The sequence below is a fragment of the Triticum urartu genome, chromosome 1, assembly GCF_003073215.2.
Source record: "Triticum urartu cultivar G1812 chromosome 1, Tu2.1, whole genome shotgun sequence".
NCBI lineage: Eukaryota > Viridiplantae > Streptophyta > Magnoliopsida > Poales > Poaceae > Triticum > Triticum urartu.
The window spans coordinates 508,167,288-508,191,313 of NC_053022.1; the positions used below are offsets into that span (position 1 = coordinate 508,167,288).

At 54.1% G+C, this 24,026-nt stretch overlaps 1 protein-coding gene and 1 pseudogene across 1 annotated transcript; one reads left to right on the forward strand and one right to left on the reverse strand.

Moving 5' to 3' along the window:
* Positions 1 to 1,829: 1,829 nt before the first annotated feature.
* LOC125523430 lies at positions 1,830 to 5,169 on the reverse strand. The gene is made up of 6 exons (XM_048688469.1): positions 4,658 to 5,169; positions 4,036 to 4,113; positions 3,614 to 3,648; positions 3,479 to 3,534; positions 2,702 to 2,806; positions 1,830 to 2,264 (listed from the first exon to the last, which is right to left on the reverse strand). The coding sequence occupies exons 1-6, from the start codon at positions 5,018 to 5,020 to the stop codon at positions 2,200 to 2,202; spliced, it is 702 nt and encodes a 233-aa protein (XP_048544426.1). The 5' UTR covers positions 5,021 to 5,169; the 3' UTR covers positions 1,830 to 2,199.
* Positions 5,170 to 6,363: 1,194 nt separating this feature from the next.
* On the forward strand, positions 6,364 to 23,936 carry LOC125532999 (annotated as a pseudogene).
* The last annotated feature ends 90 nt before the right edge of the window (positions 23,937 to 24,026 follow it).

The following is a 24,026-nucleotide window of genomic DNA, read 5'->3' on the forward strand; positions in this document are numbered from 1 at the left end:
CATCAAACCATTTTTAATCTTTGTGAAACAATACGTTGTGAAACGAGAGTCTATTGCAGAAACATTTTAAAACAAGACTCCTGTTGCTGAAAAAGAAATCTTCACCATCGAATCATTTTTTCTCTTTCTGAAACTAGTTTTGTATTGCAGAAATCTACTAAAACAAGACTCTTGTTATAAAAAAAACTGGCTATAGGATTAACCTGTGGTCAGCGGATCAGAATTGATCTGACGGCTAAGCAAGTGGCGGACGGTGTGCTTGCATTTGCCGACTGAAAGGTAGTGTTTTCTTTAAAATATTGCAAAACATTTCCGTAACAACTTGCGGACATCATCTAGTTAAAGTGGTGAGACTCACATCCCTAGTTCCACAGCCTTTCCACTCGATATTTTATTGTGTTGTGTCAACTAGAAGTTCGATCGCGTGCTCTGCTCGCGCCGCTTTCGGTCGACCGATCGAGAAGCCCGGCCACGGTCGATCGATGGGCGACTCCGCCGCCGCTCAGGGCCACGTCCTTCCGCTCGCGCGGCCTTCGGATTTGGCGGGCGACACGGAGGAAGAGGAGGAGAGGGGGGAGTCGGACGACGACGGCGACGAGGACGACAGCTACTATGAGGTTCACAAGGACGGTGAGGAGGACGGCAGCGACGGCAGCTACCATGAGGAGGACAGGGACGACGACGTCGACGTGCCGCTGAAGATCGATCGAGTCGTAGCGGCCGGGGCGAGTGGCGTCAGGGACGGGCCGCCGCTGCTCCGGAGGCTGTACGTGCCCGAAGGGAGATTCCTTGGGCCGGCGCCGCGGTTCGCCTCCGCGGGGAACACGGCCGGCTTCCTGGGCGTCGCCGTCGTGCTGCCGCCGCCTGATCGCCCGGCCGCCAGCAGCAAAGAACAAGGAGGAGGCAAGGACAAGGAGATCTTGGTGCTCTACCGCTACACCGAGTTTGAGCCGGCGCCCGACGGCCTGGAGCTGGAGGTGTCCAAGAAAACGAAGCTGCACTATCTCCGCTTCGCCGTCCCGCCGGCCGGCGACGCGGCGGGCTCGCTCCGATGGGCCGGGTCGTCGCTGGCGCCGCTGATATACCCCGCCCGCCACAGCAGCGAGCTCCAGGCCCTCTGGTCCAGGCTGGTCTTGAACGTGGGCATCCCGCCGGGACCACGCGTCTCAAGCTGATCGCCGACGTCGGCATCCTCCGGCTCGAGTACCACACGCGGGGCCGCATGGATCAAGTGAGCGCCGTGCTGCAGGGCATGATAGCGAAGCCATGGCCCGGGTACCATGTCGCCATGGACTTGCGCCTGCCGGAGCCCGTGCACGTGCAGTGCGCCGACGAAGCTGCTGAAGCCGCCGACGGCGAGGACGTGGACTGCGAGCGGACGGCGAAGCGGCGGAAGGTCGCCGCGGAGGAGGTCGCCGGGCAGGAGTGCCCCGTCTGCTTCGAGCTGCTGGAGAGCGACCTCGCCGTGTGGCCGGGGTGCTCCTTGCCCCACGTCTTCCATGGCGCGTGCCTGAAGCTCACCCTGACGGGGAGCGAGATGTGCCCTCTCTGCAGGCACAGGCTGTCTGTCAGCACCTGAACCAAGTGGTTACTGAAGAGGAGAAGAGAAGTTCAGTTATCCAACGGCTGACAACCAAAGATACCGATTGGAATGGATTCAACGGCTCGGATTGCAAGACGTGAATGCAGAGAATCAGAAAACCCTGTATCTAATTCTGCAAAACATGACAGTGAACAGTCAAAAAACAGAGGTAGTCACACCAGTAATTCCTCCCCAAGCGAGCAATGGAAATGCAGAAATTGGAGCACCTACACACAGTCGACGCAAGTAAAAGAAAGTAGGTCTGGATGAACAAGCCCTAGTTCAGTAACCGAGCATCATGTACAACATGTTCAAAGGCGTCAATGTCACCCTAGTTTGCAGCATATGTTACATATACAAAACCCTGGGTGTATTTGCAAGCCTGGGAATATACAAAAGAAGCAATGTAAATATTCACAACCCTGTTAATCTGTTACATCTGCCTTCGATCTGTATCTGCCAATTGGTCTCACCTCTAAGCTTCGGAAGTCGCTTGGAACTAGGCTGCAAACCTATTTCCTAGAGTGCTACAGGCTTATACAGTACAACATTGGAGATAAAAACTGGCCCCCAACGAACAGCAGCAAAACTGACCCTGATGCGCTCCTGAAGAAATATCACTCGATGTCCGTGACTTCAGCCTCAACATCTACAATCGTCCCAGAACCAGAAGGTGCTTTTCCTGCATACATCAGGGAACATTGTGATCATTAATTAACATGCACCAACTCCCAAGAAAAACCTCGATCTCAATCAAAAGGTGTGGTGAAGGAACAATTTGCTTGAAAAGACTCAGACGTCTAATTTCAATAACAGCTGAAAGCCAAATCATCTACATGACCTATGCTGAGTGCATCCCATCATATGCAGAATGATACAGCCCGACTTCATTCGCTGATGATGTATGATCTTTATCAGCCTTAGCAATCATTCTTTAACCCGTGACATGTTGTAAAAAGTATTTGACATGAATATCTGATCTTTCATTGTTCACCCAACCTCATCTAGAAATTATTGTGTATGATATAAGGGATCACCTCGTTTAGTTTAATTCATATGGATAAATATTAAATGGGCAAATGAAATACAGGCAGTAGAAAGACTGTAGCTTGCTAATACCATTTGATCCACGGTTGAATAACTCATTGAAGGCTTGTTGTGCATTTGTAGGGGTCCTTCCAGAGGAAAAGCTAGCAGCTTCTCTGACAAACTTACTGCCCTGAACTGCAGCATGTACAATGATGATTTAGCTCCAACAATAGTCTCATCTAGACAAGCACATGAGAAATGCTAAACAACGGAGAGAAAAAAAATAAAAAAGGAGTAAAGATAACTATGTTTCGTGGGACATTCAAGCCATGGATAAACTCCATGATTCTCCACTTCCATTTGGCTGATACCATCACCAATGCTCATGATTTTCTTTTCAGTCGCGAATGTGCCATACCCATGTAGAGCTTGAGAAGTTTTTGACCTTAAAATCAAGACAACTCTGTTCTGATACGGTGATACCAGATGTATCATCAGACATGCATGTTCTAAAACCACTCAACACAAGCTTAACTCTGTATCTATTCCCAGGCTCCCAGCACAGAACAATCGGGACCATGCAAATGCTTAAAGGGCAGAAAATGTAACATGGAATTAAGTGCACAGATGTTTTAAAGACTAAGCAAAATATAATTTGGTTGTATTCTAGCTGGACAGTGGGGCTCACGTATCTAACTGAAGGTCTGAAAATAATAGTGTCATTAAAGATTGCATAGCTATGGTCCACCGGCTAAATTTCCAGTAGCAGATTTTCTAGTATGACAAGACCAAGCAGCTAGGACGTAGTTCTTCTGAGACCTTTATCCTGTTAGCAAACTGGATATGGGAAACACAAGTTCTGCTTACCAGAAAAAGGTTGAGTGCAATAAGGACAGAATTGTGGACCATTCTTCACAGATGTCCTATTAGACAAGCAAACTAATCAAAGTTAACTTAAGTTACAAAATTATGCAAGCTTAACATAAATTTTCTTATGCTTACTTCAGTATCCGGAAGCTTTTTCCACAGTTGGGACACTGCAACAAAAGAAACATGTTTGACAATGTTAAACTTGTGCAAACAAACAACAGTCTTTGCCATTGTTATTTAGGAATAACAACAAATAACGGTACTAAAACTAACAGACATTTACCCTCATCATCTATATTTAAGAAACTAAAAGTACAGTAGTAGGAAATCCGTGGAAACCATACTTATTCGAAAGTACTCCCTCTGTTCCTAAATATAAGTCTTTGTAGAGATTCCAATGTGGACTACATAAAGAGCAAAATCACTGGATCTACACTCTAAAATATGTCTATATACATCCGTATGCAGTCCTTATTGAAATCTCTAAAAAGACTTATATTTAGGAACGGAGGGAGTATAAACTGACCAAACACCAAATTTATGTGCAGACTTACATCGCTCTGAAGTATATTTCGTTGTGCAAAGAATATGAGCGCACCAAGACCCACAATAGGCAGAAGTACCGTGAGGAGCTGTTATCAAAGAGAGACGTACAAAGCTAAAGTTAAGTTACCAAAGACAAGATAAGATATCCCTTTATGCTAATATTCTAAATCCAAACTCTTAGTTGCATAAGCTTATCCATGCTGCTGCCTATTAGCACCGCAGAGCGAACTAAATCAAAGTTGATGGTTTCCAGTTTACAGGTTACTGTGGAATCAGAATGCTCAATTTGCTGCAGCAACATATAAGGTAGCATTCAGTTGACAGACTAGCAACCAATGGTAATACAGCTTATACCAAGTAACAGTACTAGGTGAAAAAAATGCAAACTGTCTGGAAAACTGGGGGAAGCTAGTTTTTGGCACAAATTACAAAATCATATTGAAATACAGGGAAGGTGGGTCGATTTCAGAGATTAAGCTGTCTATTCTACCAGAACCATATGTTTTCTGAACCTTATCCAGTTTCTCTATTCCGATATCAACCAAGCTAGTCATCGAGACAACAAACTAGTCGTAAACTGGTAGTATCCATTTTACAAGTTAAAACATTTCAGGAGAAGGAGCCTCGTACCCAGAGGGAGACGATGGCGTCGAGCAGCCACCGGAACTGGCCGCTCACCACGAGGTAGGCCACGAGGGCGACGAAGGCGAGGTTCCCCACGACCCGGCCGCGGCCGGTCGACCCCTGCCGCCGCCCGCCGCCAAAGAAGGGGCCTTTCCCGGCCCCGGCCACGCCAAGGCGCCGCCCGCCCGCCATTCTCCGCGCCAAGGCCCCGCCCCTCTCCGAGAGCTCGCGCCGCAAGAACGGCTTCGCCGTGGAGAAGGCCCCATGTGGAAACCTCGGAGATATCTTCCTGGCCCTTGGGTGGAGGAGAGCGTGCGAGCAGCAGCAGAGCGGGGACGGAGTGAGGAGAGCGTGCCGGAGCGTGGCCATGGAGGGGAAAGGGGGGGATTGGAGAAGAGTCTCCAAGAAATCTTTGGGCTCTTCTTACCTTCCGTTCTTGTAATTTCGATTTTTGTTTTTGTTTTTTTGGTTGGGTTTGATCTTTCTTTCCACAATTTTTGTGGTGAAACTGAAGGGGATTTGTGTGAGTATAATCTTCCACGTACGGCGACCTGAAAGATAGGACTTGAACTGAACACATAGGCAGTGCTTTAACACAACACTGACGGTGACAACCCAACAAGATTTAAATTAAAAAAATGAAAACGCTGCAAAATAGAATTAAATTGCAATACATACAGATAGTCCATATTTGATGAAAATAAAATTATGCTAATTCTCAATCACATCATATGTTACAAATTATTGGTCAACCTCCTCGTTGATGAACATCAAACTCCTATACCTATACTGATTTCCACCGGTGGTGACGGCATTACACTGATTTAATGATGACTTAAGAGTTTTCGGATTCTGGACTGTTGTGTGCATATTGGGACGCAGAGACCGGGAATAAGTTCAGTTTCATTTTAGTTCACTTGAAAATAAATCGTTAGGCGGAGGCAATAGATTGAGGTAGACATATCAAGACGACAATACTGACAGAAGATCCATAAGCTATGTGACGTCGGACAAACTAAGAGATGGCATCTATGGTGGTGTGATGGCAGTAACAACAGAAAAGGGGCAAAGTTGAATGTGTGATACATTAGCTTTCCTAGGTAAATTTCTGTGTAATGAATGATACACACTTTAATTTAATGCCACACAACAATTATCAAAGGGGAAACGGTTTGAAAAAGATAATCTTCTCTCTTAAAGACACTAAAAGGAGAAACGATTCAAAAATTGCTAAACTCGCCACTCTAGTTACCCCTCTCTTTTCTCCAACCTCTTCCTATCCCATCTGAATGATCTTCTCTTGTCATTCAATAGAGGTATGCATGGTCTTCTCTTATTATCTCTTTTTAAAAATTTGGTGCTGCACCCTCAATCCCTCGATCAGCTACAATCATTGAGAGAGAAGGTAGGGCGTGGAGAGCGGCAGGGCTACTGAAGGGTGATCTCGAGCCCTTCCTTAGTGCGCTGTCTAGGTGGGCAGATGCGAGGAGTTAGTTAGGAAGATAGGTAGGGTGGAGGTGGATTTGTCATGTACATGTAATGTAACGAACTCTGTGGACGGGTGCCTTCCCCGATCCTTCTTTATACTATGATACGCACACTCGTGCGTATTTGAGAAAAAATTTGATGTTGCCTTGACCCCTGTGAATGAAGCCACTCCTAGTGTATCGACATCATCTGTACCTAAAATAATATGATAAGTAGGCACACATATGGGAAAATACACTAGGCGTATTGGGCCCCTTGCTGGTGAGTATGGCCGCCTCAAAGGCGTTCGACGTGAGATCATGTCACTCGGATGTGAGCTAGCCAGTATGGAAGTTGCGGTCTGGAAGTATGCTATACTAGAAGATCCAGACATCTAGGTCAAGCAATGGATCTCCATGGTGAGAGAGTTGGCATACGATATAGAGGATTGCATAGATATTTTCATTTACCGGATCGGAAATGGTGGGCTTCACACCGGCTTCAAGGACTTCTTCCGCGTTACCACTCGCCAACTAAAGGCCCTTGGAGCGCGATGTGGAATCGCCAACCAAATCAATGAACTCAAGACTCGGATCAAGCAAGTGAAAGAACTCAAGAATAGTTACAATCTAGATGCTACTACTTGTAGCATGTCTAGCCATATAGTCGTCGATCCACGACTATGTGCTCTTTTTGTCGAGGAGACAAATCTTGTGGGCATTGATGGTCCAAGAGATGATCTTGCCAAGTGGATAGTGGACGAAACAGTCATATAGTACTAGTAGGATTTTGTCTATTGTTGGGTTTGGTGGATTAGGGAAGACAATATTAGCCAATGAGGTTTATCGCAAGGTTCAAGGGCGTTTTGATTGTCGGGCTTTTGTATCAATTTCACAGAAGCCAAACATAAGGAAAATTATCAATGATCCGGTCTACAGATTGCCTCACCCAGATGGGTTCACAAATGGTAGCGACATTTGGGATGAAATTACATCTATTGCAAAGCTGAGAGAGCTACTACAAGATAAGAGTTAATTCAACTCATTGTTTTCCTACAAAACATGACTCGTGCATATTTCTTTAGCATTTCTTCATATATTATCTACAGTGTGGTCATGATACATATTTACAATAAACTAGATATGATAACATAACAAATATTCGTGGTACACTAAACTAACTTAAGAGTTTATGAAGCATTTACAACGTTGGAGGTTCATATATAACTTCCATTGGTTTCTTCCATATCTCTTATGCAATCAATAAATCCATTTGTGATTATTTCAACAGACAACGCTGGAGTTGCATGGCCCATTCACTATATCTTCTATTCTAGTTTCATAGATACTCAAAGATGTATTGTGACATAGTGTTGCCAAATTATAAACAGTGAAAATAGATTTTTCTTTTGGTTAGGTAACTAGAGTTGAGTCTCCTTTAGGTACAAAATTCAATGAAGTCGACATACTACACAAGTAGAATAAACTCCATACGTAAACTTAAGTAATGAGCACGATACACATAAACAATAAGCATAATAAACTTGATTTAATTGCTAGTTGAGTACATGAAGCACACACAATGTTCCCGCAAAAAATGGTCTATTTATGGTGTCGGGTGGTAGGTGCGACATACGCCAACGGGTGGCTTATCATTGTGGGAGCCAGTAAAACATCGCCGGTGCCTGGAAACGGGATGAGGCGAAGACATGCACGCCGGCGAATCTTACCCAGCTTCGGGGCTCTCCGTGGAGATAACACCCCTACTGCTGCTCTGCGGGGTCTCCGCATGATCACTAGATGAACAAGTAGCTACACGATGCTCCTTGAGCTGTTTGGCGAGAAGAGGAAGAAGGGCTCTGCTTGCTCTCTTCTCCTCCCTACGTGGTGTCTAAAGCTAACAGGGATCAACCCTTTGCATGGGTGTCCCGGGGGGTTTAAATAGGCCTACCCCCCGGGGGTACAATGGTAATCCGGCTAGGCGTGGGGCCCAGCCGTCTGTGTCTATGCTCGCCGGCTTCCGCGTCGACTGCTGGGGCCCGCCGACTGGTGGGTCCCGCCGGCTGCCGGCCCCTGGGTCGACAGGCAGGCCCCACTGTCCAGGGCCTTGTCGGTGGCTGGTTACTGTTGCTCAATCTTGGTGACGAGGGCTTTGCCGAGGTAAGCGTGGCTACAGTGCTGCCGTCCGGCGGGCGACCACTTTAGCCCCTCCGCGTCTTGTCTCCTCAATGGGGCGTCTTCTTCGAGGGAGGTAGCCAGCCGGCTGTGGGGAGCCGACTCTATCTTGGGCCGACTGGGGGAGGTCTGGCCGCCTTCGGGTGTCTCTCTGCCCGAAGGGGCCCACCGCCCGTGGGCCGTACTGGCAGCCCGTCGTGGATGACATCAGGGTCAACGTGGCAACAGTGCTGCGCCGGATGGGTCATGGCCACCCGTACGGCGCACTGTGCCAGGCGTGCTCCGGGATTCGGGGGTGGCCAGCCTTACTGTAGCCACGCCCCGTCACATCGCCGTTATGTGGGTGCAGACTTCGAGGGTACGATCTCGACCGCTTTATGGGAGCCGGCTCCTTGGAGCCGGCCTTATCGCAGCCGGCTCCTCGGAGCCGGCCCTCCCGCGGCTTCCTTCATGAGGGCCGAAGTCGGGCCGCCTTCCGATAGCCGGCCTGGGAGACAGCCGGCCAGGGGAAGGCGGCCCCATGTCTTGGATTCTTGAGAGCTGGATCGGCTCGTAATTTTTTCAGAAAGGCCAGGGGAAGCCAGCTAGGCTACCCGTGGCCACTTACTCCGACAGTAGTCCCCGAAGCTGAGCGAGCTTCGAGGCTGATAAAGGGACGAGAAGCTTGGTCAGCTTCCTATCCTGAGGGGCCGGCTTTGCTTGTGCGTGCCGACTTCGGAGAGCTCCGCTTCTCGTAGGCGGGAACGCGGTCGACCTGCGAGCTGTCCGCAGGCCATCCCGCGGGCCATGTGGCAAGGAAACCCTGCTAGTGCACGCGCGCGACGGGACGCTGCCGTAGGACCGGGCCCGCCACTACTAGGCTTCGGCCCGAGCATGGATCTTCTGCGGCCCATGCGGACCGCTCGCCTTCCCGCAGCGATTTTATTACGCCATTAGGGCGTAATAATCACGGGACGTGGGGGAGTGGGCACAGTTGATCCCTACGTTCCCCCACGCCACGCCTCCTCGGCTCCGCCGCGCGGTCTATAAGTAGGGGGAGGAGGGGGAGCGGCAGAGGCTCGCACGCTCTCCCTCGCTCCGCCCCCTCTCGTCTTCCTTCTTCTCCTTCCCGCCGCCGCAGTAAGTCTTTGCCGCGCCGTTCCGCCGCCGCATCGTCTTGCTTCTCGCCGCGCTGCCCCATGGCGCTGTCAAGCTCGTGGGATGGCTCCAACGTCCATGAGGACCACGTCGCGTTCCTTCGCCAGACGCGACGCCTGCCCGGCGAGGACTTCGTTTGGGTTCGTCTAGCGCCGGAGGAGGAGATTTCGCCGACACCGGAGGAAGGAGAGCGAGTGATCTTCCGCTCGCACTGCCTGCGTGGCTTCGGCCTTCCGGCGAGCGGGTTCCTCCGCGCCTTTCTCGAATTCTACAACCTCCAGCCGCATCACCTCACGCCCAATGCGGTGATGCTGCTGTCGGCCTTCGTCACGCTGTGCGAAGGCTTCCTTGGGGTCCTCCCCACGCTTGAGCTGTGGGCGGAATTCTTCCAAAGCAAGCTCGGCACCGTCGTCGCGGGCGTGCCCGCCCCTTGCGGAGACTTTATTGCCATGAGGCGGGCGAGCGAGAACAACTCGTTCCCGCCCATCCCGCTGATCCAGTCGGTGAAGCTCTGGCAGAAGTCATACTTTTACGTGAAGAATGTCGCGCAGCAAGGCGACTACGTCAACCTGCCGGCTTATGAAGCCGACCCGCCGGCTGGGAGGCGACCTTCGTGGAGCTACCGGGCCAGGTCGTTGTCTCAGGCCGGGAACGCAGCTGTCTCCCGGCTTCGGGTGATGATCCAGTCGGAGGGCCTGACCGGAGCCGACTTGGTGGCCGCCTTCGTGGAGCGCCGGGTTCTTCCCCTCCAAAGCCGACCTCACATGGTTTGTCAGATGAGCGGCCGCTTCGACCCAAGCCGGCTGAGCACCAGGGAGATGCCTCATGCGGAGGTCTCCTACATGGTGAACTATATCTCCAACTGCAAACTCGCCGAGGATTGGCGGTACGGCAAGGGGCCGTACTCTCGCGCCAACCCTCCGCCCGTCATAAGTTCTTTCTTCTTTTCTTCCTTTTGTAGCCGGCCTCATGATAGTCGACTCTTGATCAATTGATTTGCCTTTTGTAGAACCCTCTCCTTCCGCCGACGACCAGGGCCGCAGGGGTAGAGCGCCAGCTCGTCCCTGACCGCACGGTGGACGACGCCGATGACCCGGACTTGGGAGCGGCCGCCATGGAAGACGCCATCATGGGGGAAAGCGACGAGGCCGGAGGCGCGGGGCTCACGGCCGGCTTCGAGGACTGGCCGGATGATGCCGAGGTCGAAGTCGCCCCGTGCCGCCAGCCGGCGCCTGATCATCAAGGCGCGAGCTCTTCCGCCGCGCCGGCTGCTGGCGGCGGCGCCCAGAAGCGCCGGGCCGTGTCGATCCTCTTCGGCAGCCGGCCGAAGAAGTCCAAGGCTTCCACAGTGGCGACCAAGCGAGATGAGGCGGCCGCGAAGGAGGCCCGCTTCCGCAAGGCGGTGAAGCAGCCGCAGACGGTCTCAGCGTAAGTCGTCGAATACTTGGATACATATTTTTTGTTGTTCTTTTCGATTGAAAACTCTTCTAAAACCTTTCTTTGCTCACCGGACAGGGCGCCGCTTTCCCTTGAGCGGGGTCCGGGCGGCTCCATAGTCGGGCCGACTGGAGGGTCTTCAGGTTCCCGCCGCGTGGATCCCCGCGCCGACCTCAGGGAGGCCACGGAGCGGAACGCACGAGAGGTGCGGGAGGAGCGGGAGGCGGCGGAGTGAAGGGCCGCCCAGGCGACGAAGGAGCAGGCCGAGGCAGCAGCCAAGGCCTGGGCGGAGGCGGCAGCTGCGGAGATGGAGGCGGAGGCTTCACACAACCAGCCTCCGCTGCTAGCCATTCCCCTCCGCGCCGTGGCCCCCGACATTCCTGTGCCTCCGCTGGAGGAGGTCGACCAAGAACCGCCGGTGATGGAGCGGAGGGAGGACTCCGTGATCTTCGTGGAGGGGGCACCGCCGGCAGCGCCAACCGGAGCGGGTCAAGGCAGCCAGTTAGCTGCGGCGCCAGAGCAGCCGGCCGGGGTGAGACGGAAGCAGGAGCCAACCTCGAGGTGCAGCCGGCAATGCGCCGGTGCGCAGGGGGAGGCACCGCTGCGCCGGAGCCGCACCGAGCTACGGGTGCCGGCCAGACGGCGGAGGCCTTGGAGGCGGCCAGCACCGGCACGTCCGAGTGGACTCCCAGCAGCGGGACGTGCGAGCTGAATGTGGCGGCCCAAGAGATTCGGAACCGGCTTCAGGCCCAAGCCGCCTCGCTGCAGCAATACACCCAGGAGTTCCTTGCGACACGGGCCATCATCCGGGTGAGTCTTCTATCTTTGGTTGTTTCGTTCTCTTGATTTCTTCCGTGGGGGCGCGTCAGCGCACCCACTGGGTGTAGTCCCCGAGATTCGGGCCGACTGCTGAGCAGTCGGGTCGGATCTTCCTTGACGACTACCTTATTCTCGCCTCCTGTCTAATCTTCCAGGAGTATCATAATCTCCGCGCTGCCGCCTTCAACTCCCAGGCTCAGGAGCTGGGTCGGAGAACCGAAGACCTGATCAGAAGCCGGAGTACGTACTTGGTTTCGTTCATCTCCTGTGGGGGCGCGTCAGCGCACCCACTGGGTGTAGTCCCCGAGATTCAGGCCGACTGCTGAGCAGTCGGGTCGGATCTTTCCTGACGACTTCACCTTACTGGTTTTTCTTTTGTCTTTCGTGCTCGCAGAAGCCAATGCCGACTTAAGGGGGCAGCTCAGCGAGGCGCAGGCCGCCCTTCACGCCAAGGAAACCAAGTACGACGCCTTGGTCCTGGAGCATGACCGCCTGGCCAAGAAGCTGGCTGACCAGGAGGAGAGCCACAAGGCGGCTCTGAAGAAGGCGCAGGATAACGAAGCTGCCCTGAAGGCCGAGTTCGAGACTGAAGCGGCGGGCTGGGCTGAGACCAGGCAAGCGCTGAATGAAGGCTTCGGCCGTATTGAGGATTTGATCGATGATAAGCCGCTTTCCTCGCTCCTTGCCTGCCCCTTGCCGCCTGACTTGTGTTCTGACTTGAGCTGATTTTTATTCTCTGTGCAGACTACTTTCCTGGCTACTCCGTCTTCGCCGCCCAAACCATCGAGGCCCATCACGAAGCGCGCCGGCAGGCGGGGGCTGAAGTCGCGCCGGACACGAGTCGGTCGCTCGAAGAGCAACTCTTGGCGGTCCAAGTGCGGCTGCAGCCGGCTCATCGTATGCTCCGCCGCCTCCAGCGCGCCGGAGCGCGGGTGTTGGCCGCCCTCTGGCCAAGCGAGACGATTCCCCGCACCCCGAGCCGGACTGCCAACTGGCTGGAGGTTGCGGTTGGCCGCTTCGAGGCCTGGAAGGCGTCGGCGGCCCGGCTTGGAGCTGGGCGGGCGCTGGAGTTCGTCCGAGCTTGGTATCCGGGGCTGAACCTGGACCAGCTGCGCACCTGGCGGCTGGAGGCCGACGAAGAGCTAGCGGAGGTGCGGCCGGCTATCGCTCAGCGCGCATCGACAATCGCCGAGTGTACTGACATCAGCGTCTTTGCTCCCGAGATTAATGATGACGGCGTTGCCCAGCCGGAGGAGTGGTTCGGGCTGGACCCGGCGGCGGGTGAAGACTCGGCAGAAGAGATCGCCTCCAGCGACGAAGGCGAAGACGACGAAGGAGAGGAAAGCGGAGACGTCGAGCCGGTCGGTGGAACAGCCAGCCAGCCTCAGCCTGACCGTGCCTCCAGCAACAAGGCGCGTGCAAGCGCGCCTTCTGCGGGAGGCGGTGATCATGCCGAGGTTCGCCAGCCGGCCACTCCTCCAGCCGGCACTGCCGTCTCCACCGACCTGCCCGGCTCGTCAGTCGCTCCGCCGGCTTAATCTGCCGTCCTTGTTTTTTCCTGCTTGTTGCCTTCTGAACAATTTTATTAAGCTTCCGCAGTTTCACCCACTAGGGGTGTATCCAAACTATGTTGAATGCTGGCCTTTTGAAGGTCTTTTATGTAAATATTAACTTGTGCATGTTTGGTTTCCATTCATGTATGCTTTTTATCCTTAGGCTGTTTCCTTTGCCACCTTCCCCTTTTGGGGAGGCAAGTACTCGAGCTTTCTTGGATTGAAGTGAAGTGAATGGAAGCCGGCCGACCGGCTACTCTGGTAGTCGGTCGGTGGTGGGAGAGAAACCGGCTTTTGTTATACTAGTCCGTTAGTCCCTAGCCGTTTTTCGTGTGGGCGTCCTTTCCTGCCTTTAACTCTTGCCAGCCGGACAGCCAGTTCTTCGAACTGCGACTTTTGGCAAGAGAAGGCTTGGGTGCCGGCACACTACTTGTCTCACCGCGGGTAGGACTTCTAATATAACTCCAGTCGGCCAGTCCCCGGGCCGACTAGTCGAACCCGGTGCCGGACGGAACAAATAAATGTAATGACAAGGTCATAAGCATGATACTATTCATTCATAGATAAAAGATGGCAGTCCCCGAGCTCTCCTCGGGGGGCCTATTGTCTCGTACTTAGTACAAAAGTTAGCGTGATACATACTGCATTTCAGCTGTAAAACCTTCGGAGGAGGTTGGCGTTCCATGGTCGTTCTGACTCCTTGCCGGAGTTATCTCTCTTTCGTGCCTTCGGCTTCTGCCTGTCGATCAGGTAGTAGGAGTCGTTGCCTAAGGCTCTGCTGATGACGAAGGGGCCCTCCCAAGGGGGCGAGAGCTTGTGCTGGCCGGCTGTTCGCTGGATCAGCCGGAGCACAAGATCGCCCTCTTGGAAGGATCTTGGCTTGACCTTCCGGCTGTGGTAGCGACGCAGGCGCTGCTGATAGATGGCGGATCGGCTGAGGACTAACAGCCGGCCTTCTTCCAGCAGGTCGACACCGTCTTCTCGTGCTTCCTTGGCCTCCGCTTCCGTGTACATGGTTACCCGAGGCGAGTCGAACTCGATGTCAGTTGGGATGACCGCCTCGGCACCATACACGAGGAAGAAAGGGGTGAAGCCGGTTGACTTGTTTGGTGTAGTGCGCAGAATCCAAAGGACAGCCGACAGCTCATCGAGCCAACAGCCGGCTGAACGCTCCAGTGGTACGATCAGTCGGGGCTTGATGCCGGAGAGGATGAGGCCGTTGGCTCGCTCGACCTGGCCGTTTGACTGCGGGTGGGCGACGGACGCTAGGTCCAACCGGATGCCTTGCGTCGCGCAGAAACGTGCCAAGGCTCCCTTGGCGAAATTCGTGCCATTGTCGGTGATGATGCTGTGTGGCACGCCGTACCGAGTTGTTATATCTGCGATAAATGTGACGGCAGTCGGCCCATTCAGCTTCTTGATCGGCTTTGCCTCAATCCATTTGGTGAATTTGTCCACGGCGACAAGCAGATGTGTCATGCCGCCGCGCGCTGTCTTGAATGGGCCCACCATGTCCAGTCCCCAAACGGCGAAGGGCCAAGTGAGGGGAATGGTCTTGAGTGCTGAAGCCGGCATGTGTTGCTTGGAACTGAAGAGTTGGCACCCTTTGCAATGTTTAACTAACTCCTTGGCGTCATCCAAAGCAGTCGGCCAAAAGAAACCATGGCGGAAGGCTTTGGCGACGAGTGATCTTGAGGCCGGATGGTGGCCGCATTCTCCTTGGTGGATGTCTCTCAGGATTGCAATGCCCTTCTCTTGCTCAACGCATCGCTGGAGGACTCCAGTGACACTGCGCTTGACGAGTTCTCTGTTGACGATTGTGTATGCTCCGGCTCGGCGTTGGACTTGTCTTGCCTCTACTTCGTCAGCCGGCAGATCTTGGTTTATTAGGAAGTTGAGGATGGGTTGGGCCCATGACAGAGCTGCGACTTCTTCTATTGCCAAAACGGCTACTGCGACCAGGGCGGGCGGGCTGGGCGGTGAAATGCTGGAGTCGGCCGCCGCCTGTTGTCTTGGTGTAGCCTCCGGGCCGACTACCGTAGTCCCCGAGCCGGGTGAGGCAGTCCCCGGGTCGGGCGTAACTACGGAAGTCCCCGAGCCGCCTGCTGACGTTCCTGGGCCGACTATCGAAGTCCCCGGGTCACCTGCTTGGCTCTTCGAGCCGGACCCGGCCGCGTCGGGGTCAGGCGGCACGAAGATGGAATCGGACTCTGGAGACGGCTTGAGGAGGCGTTGTAGAGAGACGCCGGTTGGTATTGCTTGCCGGGTGGAGCCTATTCGAGCCAGAGCATCAGCTGGCTCGTTGTCGGCTCGCGGTACATGGAGGAACTCGCATCCTTCAAAATACCCACTGATCTGCTGAACGAGGAAGCGGTAGCTTGCCATATTTGCGTCCTTGGCGTCCCAGTCGCCGGATGATTGCTGGACCACCAAGTCCGAGTCGCCATAACATAGGATCCCGCGAATGCCGAGCTCTTTGGCAAGCCGGAGCCCGTGTATGAGCGCCTCGTACTCGGCTACATTGTTGGAGGCGGCAAAGTGGATTTGCAGCGTGTATCTGAGCTTGTCGCCTTTGGGAGAGGTGAGGACGATGCCGGCTCCCAAGCCGGTGCGCATCTTGGACCCATCGAAGTGCATGCGCCAATGAGTGGAGTCGGGAGCCGGCAGCAGGTACTGGGTCTCGGCCCAGTCGACGAGGAAGTCGGCCAATGCTTGGGATTTGATGGCGGTGCGAGGCTGGTAGAAGATCGCCTAAGGGGCCAGCTCGATGGCCCATTTCGCCACCCGGCCGGATGCATCCCGGCTGCCTATGATCTCGGCCAGCGGGGCGGTGCATACGACCGTGATGGGATGCTCTTGGAAGTAGGGTTTCAGCTTCTTGGCGGCGAAGTACACGCCATAACACATCTTTTGGTAGTGCGGGTAGTTCTACTTCGAGGCGGACAGTACCTCGCTCAAATAGTACACCGGCCTCTGGACCGGCTGGGCTCGGCCCTCTTCTGGGCGTTGGACTACGATGACGGTGCTGACCACCCGGCTGGTTGCGGCAATGTAGAGGAGCATGGGTTCTTTCTCAGTCGGCGCTGCCAGGACTGGCGGTGTGGCCAGCATCTTCTTCAGCTCGTGGAAAGCTTGGTCAGCTTGGTCATTCCACTCGAAGTGAGTGGTCTTCTTCATGAGGCGGTAGAGGGGGAGAGCTTTCTCTCCGAGCCGGCTGATGAAGCGGTTTAGGGAGGCCAAGCACCCGGTGAACTTCTGGATGTCTCGAAGCTTGGTGGGAATCACCATTCTCTCAATGGCCTTGATCTTCACCGGGTTGCATTCGATGCCGCGTTCGGAGACCAGGAAGCCTAGGAGCTGGCCGGCTGGTACTCCGAACACGCATTTCTCGGGGTTGAGCTTGATTTGGAAACGGCGTAGGTTCTCAAATGTTTCTTTGAGGTCTTCCAGCAAGGTGCCGCGCTTCTCCGTCTTCACCACAATGTCGTCTACGTAGACGTGAGCATTTCTGCCGAGCTGCTTGAGGAGGCACTTCTGCATGCAACGCTGAAAAGTGGCACCGGCATTTCTCAAGCCGAATGTCATAGTCAGGTAGCAGAAGGCTCCGAATGGCGTGATGAAGGCGGTCTTCAGGCGATCAGCCGGATCTAACTTTATCTGGTGGTATCTTGAGTAAGCATCCAAGAAACTCAACAGCTCGCATCCGGCCGTGGAGTCTATCACTTGGTCAATCCTTGGCAGGGCAAAGGGATCTTTGGGGCAGGCCTTGTTGAGGCTCGTGTAGTCTATACACATGCGCCACTTCTTGTTCTTCTTTAGCACGAGGACCAGGTTGGCGAGCCACTCTGGAAAGAAAACTTCCATAATGAAGCCGGCTGCCAGAAGCTGGGCCATCTCCTCTCCCACGATCCTGCGTTTCTCCTCCGACAGTCGGCGGAGGGGTTGTTTGATTGGTTTGGCGTCGTCTCGGACGTGTAATTTGTGCTCGGCGAATTCCTTCGGAACACCCGGCATGTCCTTGGGGGACCATGCAAAGATGTCCTGATTCTCACGGAGGAAGTCGGCGAGCTCGCCTTCCTATTTGCTGTTTAGGTTTGCCCCGATGACGGCAAACCTCTCTGGGTGCTCGGGGTCAAGAGGTATCTTCTTCGTCTCCTTGGCCGGCTGGAAAGATCCTTGGGCATCATACTCCTTGGGATCGGGGGACAGGGCCGACTGCTTGCCGGCCATGGCCACGACCCGGTCCAACATCTTCTTCTCTTCGGCAATCACAAGGGACTCGGCCAGCCAGCTACTGGCTGCTGCGCACTCGGAGGACTTCTTGTAATCGCCGGCTACGGTGATGACGCCTTTGGTGCTTGGTATCTTCATCTTGAGGTATTCATAGTGGGGAACTGCCATGAACTTGGCCAAGGCAGGTCGGCCAAGCAATGCATGGTAAGGGCTCTCCAGGTCCACCACTTCAAACCAGATCGCTTCCCGGCGGAAATGCTCCTTGTCCCCAAAAAGTACATCAATCTTGATCTTGCCAATGGGGGCGCAGGACAGGCCGGGTACGATGTCGTGGAACACAGTCCGAGTAGGCATGAGTTGCTTCGTCTTGACATTCAGCTTCTCCATGGTGTCACGGTACAGGATGTTGATGCTGCTCCCGCCGTCTATCAGCACGCGGGAGAATCGGGCAGCACGTCTGTCCGTTGCAAGGGTGGCATCCAAAACCAACGCATAAGAGCCGGGAGACGGCATCACCTCTGGGTGGTCGGTCCGGCTCCAGCTGACAGGTTTTTCTGACCAGTGCATGTGCTCAGCGGGGTTGGCAGCAACCATGTTGACTTCTTGGTGCTCTCGGCGCTTGCTGCACCGGTCTTCGGGCTGACTTGTAAAGATGATATAGGCGGCATGCTCGTCGGGGAACTCATCGTGCACGGCTCCGACTGCGGGCCGGTCGGCCGGCGGCTGCGGAGACGGAGGTGGCGGGCCGGCAGGCGGAGGCGGTGCGAGCCCTTCGCCTTTAGAGATTCGGGTGAGCCAGTGGCACTTCCGGGTTGTGTGGTTGGACGGCTTCGCGCCGCTGTGGAACTTGCACGGGGCGTCGAGAGTTTACTCGTAGGAAAAGGCCGGCTGCCAAGCCGGCCTGCCGCCCTTGGGTTTCTTGGGCGCGGGCCGCCCTTCGGGCGGCACGTCTTCGACTGTGGCCACCTGCCGGCTGACGGGAGGCGGCGCGGGGCCCTTGCGCTTGTGGTCGTTCGAGTGTGGGCGTCGGCCGGAATCCCCAGCCGGCGTCTTGGGCGCCGGGTTGAGTACTTTCCCGGACGCGTCTACCCGGAGCTCGGTCTTCATTGAGGAGTCGGCGGTGGCGTACTTGTCCTCTATGTCCAGAAGCTCGTCGAGGGTAGTCGGCTCGTCGCGGAGAAGCTTGTGCTTGAGGAGGGTGCCTTCTCGGCACCCGGCAGTGAAGTATTCTATGGCTTGCACCTCGTGCACCCCTTCGCAAGAGTTGCGGAGCTCGGGCCAACGTGTGAGGTAGTCGCGAGTGGACTCGGCGGGGCCTTGTACGCACAAGGAGAGCTGTCTGGGCTTGGGAGCCCGCTTGTAGGTGCTAGTGAAGTTGCGGACGAAAGCTTCTGTGAAATCTAGCCAGCTGTTGATGCTGTGTGGTTTGAGGCTGTTGAGCCAGGTCCGCGTCGTGCCTTGCAGCATGAGGGGCACGTACTTCACGGCAACGCGCCGGTTGCCGTTGGCTATGCTAACCGCCATGGAGTAGTCGATCAACCAATCTTCCGGCTTCACGGAGCCGTTGTACTTGGGCGTGTCTCTTGGGAGCGAGAACCCTTTGGGGAAGGGCTCGTCGCGGATGCGGGGGCCGAAGCAAGGCGGACCGACATCATCTTCTTCTTCCAGCGCCAGGGATCGCGCCAGGCGGTCGATCCGATGGCGGGCGTCGTTCTCGCCGACTCCTTCGCGGCGACCTAGCCGGCCGCTGAGAGTCGGATGCGCAACAGGCGGCGGGGTGGGATGTCTCTCCACGGGGCCGGGGCGGAGGCGGGTTGCCCCGCCACTCCACGGCCCGAGGGTGGCCTTCTGCGTCTCGTTCGATGGAGATCCGGGTTTGGCTTCGGCTGGCAGCCGGCTCTTTCTCGCGCCGCGCGCGGTCTCTACCCGCAGTCGGCGTCCGGGACGTCGCGCCATGATCTCGGCGCGGGGGAGGGCTTTTCGCGCGGGCGTCGGCTTCGTGCCGCTGCGCGGCTGCATCGATCAGCTGCTGGATGCGTCGGGTCATGTGGGGGAGTTCTTCGGCCCCCAGTCCGTCTAGCTCGTCTACGGCCGCCTGGGCGACGCGCAGGTTTTCGAGTGGAGTGGCGTAGACTGGGCGGTCGACTCCTAACGTGTTGGCAACAACAGCACCGCGCTGTCTGACAACGCCGGCCCGGCTAGGCCCGCCTGGGGGCGGCGTGCCAAAGGCGGCGCGGTCGGCCTCGCGTCGGTGGGCCTCAGCGAGGCGTCTCATGGAAACCAACTTCCGGCCCTCCGCGAGGAGGGCGAGGCGGCGAGCCTCCGGTGCTTCAGCGTCGGCGTCGGCCGGGAGGGGGATGGACAAGTCGTGGACCGCCGCGTGCGGGGCGGCGTGGGCGCTCTCGTCAGCAGCGCCGTCGTGGCCGATGACCATCACCAAGGCGGCTGTGGACGTTGGTGGGGAAGGTGTCGAATGAGGCTGTGTCGGAGTCGACAGGCATCGGATCGGTGGAGCCAACCGATTCCAAGTCCACAGCAGGCTCGCTGGAGACATGGAGCCGGCCGAGGAGGTTGACGAGGTGGTCGGTGCCCGCATCGGAGGCGAGCTCGTCGGAGATGAGGGTCTTGTCGAGGAGATCAGCGAGGCTGCTCGCTGCGCAGGCGCTGGTGACGTCATGCAGCGCGTCGTGGCAAGCGCCATCGGGCGTGCCGGGCTGGCTGCGCTCGCGGGGGAGGAAGAGGGTTCCCGTCCAGAACAGGTCTCCGGACGACGGTGCACCTGGCCCCACAGTGGGCGCCAAATGTCGGGTGGTAGGTGCGACATACGCCAACGGGTGGCTTATCATTGTGGGAGCCAGTAAAACATCGCCGGTGCCTGGAAACGGGATGAGGCGAAGACATACACGCCGGCGAATCTTACCCAGTTTCGGGGCTCTCCGTGGAGATAACACCCCTACTGCTGCTCTGCGGGGTCTCCGCATGATCACTAGATGAACAAGTAGCTACACGATGCTCCTTGAGCTGTTTGGCGAGAGGAGGAAGAAGGGCTCTGCTTGCTCTCTTCTCCTCCCTACGTGGTGTCTAAAGCTAGCAGGGATCAACCCTTTACATGGGTGTCCCGGGGGGTTTAAATAGGCCTACCCCCGGGGGTACAATGGTAATCCGGCTGGGCGTGGGGCCCAGCCGTCTGTGTCTATGCTCGCCGGCTTCCGCGTCGGCTGCTGGGGCCCGCCGACTAGTGGATCCCGCCGGCTGCCGGCCCCTGGGTCGACAGGCAGGCCCCACTGTCCAGGGCCTTGTCGGTGGCTGGTTACTGTTGCTCAATCTTGGTGACGAGGGCTTTGCCGAGGTAAGCGTGGCTACAGTGCTGCCGTCCGGCGGGCGACCACTGTAGCCCCTCCACGTCTTGTCTCCTTAATGGGACGTCTTCTTCGAGGGAGGTAGCCAGCCGGCTGTGGGGAGCCGACTCTATCTTGGGCCGACTGGGGGAGGTCTGGCCGCCTTCGGGTGTCTCTCTGCCCGAAGGGGCCCACCGCCCGTGGGCCATACTGGCAGCCCGTCGTGGATGACATCAGGGTCAACGTGGCAACAGTGCTGCGCCGGACGGGTCACGGCCACCCGTACGACACTATGCCAGGCGTGCTCCGGGATTCGGGGATGGCCAGCCTTACTGTAGCCACGCCCCGTCACATCGCCGTTATGTGGGTGCAGACTTCGAGGGTACAATCTCGACCGCTTTATGGGAGCCGGCTCCTTGGAGTCGGCCTTATCGCAGCCGGCTCCTTGGAGTCGGCCTTATCGCAGCCGGCTCCTCGGAGCCGGCCCTCCCGCGGCTTCCTTCATGAGGGCCGAAGTCGGGCCGCCTTCCGATAGCCGGCCTGGGAGACAACCGGCCAGGGGAAGGCGGCCCCATGTCTTGGATTCTTGAGAGCCGGATCGGCTCGTAATTTTTTCAGAAAGGCCAGGGGAAGCCGGCTAGGCTACCCGTGGCCACTTACTCCGACATATGGCATGCATGATCTGCACCTTTTAGTTCAATTTCTTATCATAATTGGGTGGTGTATGATATTTATTACTATATGTTAGGTATCTTATCATAATTGATGATATATGGTGTACACAAGCATGGAGCAATATCAGGTGTGCTTTCCTAGAGAATAACCGTTCTAGCAGAACTATAGCTACTACACGCATTAGATATGTAGCAAGGTCGTGTTGTCCAAGGTATTATGACCATGTGTATGACATGGAAGCCCTAAGTGATATGCACTCCAAAACATTGTTCGACAAAAGCATTTTTGGCTCTGAGAACTGCTGCCCAAACATGTTTGAAGGAGGTTTCAGATAAAATCCTCAAAAAATGTGGAGGTCTACCATTGCAATTATTACTATCTCTAGTTTACTAGCAAACAAACCAGTTGTCAAGGTAGAGTGGGAGAAGGTTAATAGGTCAATTGGCTCTACTTTGGAAAATAACAAGATCCAAGAGGAATGAATAACATACCATGGCTTAGTTATAATGATCTTTCATCTAATCTCAAGACATGTTTGTTGTATTTAAGTGTCTTCCCTGAGGATTATGTGATTGATAGGGACACGCTAGTGAGGCGATGGATAGCAGAAGGCTTTATCTCTGAAGAGCATGGGCAATGTCGGCAAGAGGTCGCTGAGAACTACTTCTACAAGCTTATTAATAAAAGCTTGGTTCAACCAGTGTACATTGATTATGATGGCAAAGCTAGTACCCGCCGAGTCCATGACATGATGCTTGATATTATCATTTCAAAATCGTCTCAAGATAATTTCATTATTGTTGTCGATGGAGAAGGAGGACAAACGTGCTTGCCAAACCATCATGGTTTTATTCGACGACTATCCATCCAATACATTGACCGGAAGCTTGCAAATGTGTTGGCATGTTTAGATTTAAGCCATGTTCGATCACTAACTGCAACGTCATCAAATTGCATCAAACACTTGCCTTGCCTTGTTAAATTTGAAGCTTTGCGTGTACTAGATTTTAAGGATTGTGAGGGTTTTGACGATTATGATATGCGCAATATGGACAAATTGTTCAACCTAAAATACCTCAGCTATAGGTGCACGGTCATATCAAAGCTACCATCAGGGATTGTAATGTTAGGTGGGCTAGAGACCCTAGATCTTAGGGATACATGTGTGCAAGAGTTGCCATGTGGAATAGTGCAGCTCATTAAACTACAACACCTACTTGTTGCAGTGGGAACTAAGTTACCAAACGGAATTGGAGTAATGAGGAACTTGCGAGTCATTTCAGGCTTCAATATTACCCGTAGCCCAGTAGCTGTAGTGGACGATCTCGGGAACCTAACAAGTTTGTTTGAACTTGACATATATTTAGATCGTGGAGGACCCAAGGAGTACAAAAGGCATGAACAAATGTTACTTTGCTCACTATGCAAGCTTAGCAACTATAAACTCATGTCTTTACGAATAACTATGTATGGTGGTTCCCTTGAGTTCTTGGATTCTTGGTCTCCATTGCCATTTTCCCTTCAACTATTTTATATGTCCGGCGATTGCTATTTCGTGAATGTTCCAAAGTGGATTGCACCAACACTCAACAACCTTACTTACCTGGACATTAATTTAACTAAATTAACGGAGAAGGGTCTACTCGTTGTTGGGGAGATCCCATCCTTACTTTGCCTAGAACTGTGGTTGAAGATAGGACCAAAAGATAGGCTAATTATAGTCCAAGACATTGGATTCCCAAGTCTGAAGGAGTTCAACATCAGTGGTGAAGCCGAGGCATACTTAACGTTCATGAAAGGCGCTATGCCCAAGCTTAAGAAGCTTGGTATTCCATGCCTTGTGTCAGTGGCAACTACCTATGGCTTCTACATAGGCATTGAGCATCTCACTTGTCTGAAACAAGTAATCGCGGTGCTTGGCACAGATGGTTGTGCACCTTCCGAGAGCAAGGCTGCAGCTGCTGCGAGGTCAACCTCAACCATCCTACAATTACTATTTTTGGGGAACCAAGAGACTCAAAGTGACCAGGAAAAATGCAAGGATGAAGGCAACACTGATGGAACCAGGAGGTGAGTAATACTAATACATAATTTGATCTTGCATCATGCATCGTTTTAAAACATGGCTTTATTTTCTCCAACAATATGATTTCCTTTTAAGTTACCAAAAGCTTTTGAAAGCATCTCAAATACATATGCTGTACTTCTTATATTCTACTAGGTCAAGGTGATGTGGAGCTTATTAGCTTAGCTTGCTTGGGATTAATGTCACCTACATCCATATTAGAAGATGAAAACTACAAGCACAAAAAGGGCGAGCCCCAAAAGAGTGCTTCAGTTTCTACTTGCTACATACATGGTGTTTTTGGTCATTCCCATTGGTTACTTTTCATGACTGAGACTCAAGCTCTGTTTTCATTCAGGATCGTCATATTTCTATTTTTTCAGAAGAAGAAAAAGGTTTCTTTCTGTTGAGCACTGGTATTGCTTGTGTTTCGATTATGTAATTTTTGGTAATTAAGAACTAAGATTTGCAGCCTTG

Coding starts and splice junctions, on each gene's coding strand:
- LOC125523430 (XM_048688469.1), bottom strand. CDS start 5,020: ATGGCCACGCTCCGGCACGCTCTCCTCACTCCGTCCCCGCTCTGCTGC. Junction 3,649..4,035: donor GAAATATACTTCAGAGCGAT/GTAAGTCTGCAC, acceptor CTTTTGTTGCAG/TGTCCCAACTGTGGAAAAAG. Junction 2,807..3,478: donor TTGCACTCAACCTTTTTCTG/GTAAGCAGAACT, acceptor TACATGCTGCAG/TTCAGGGCAGTAAGTTTGTC.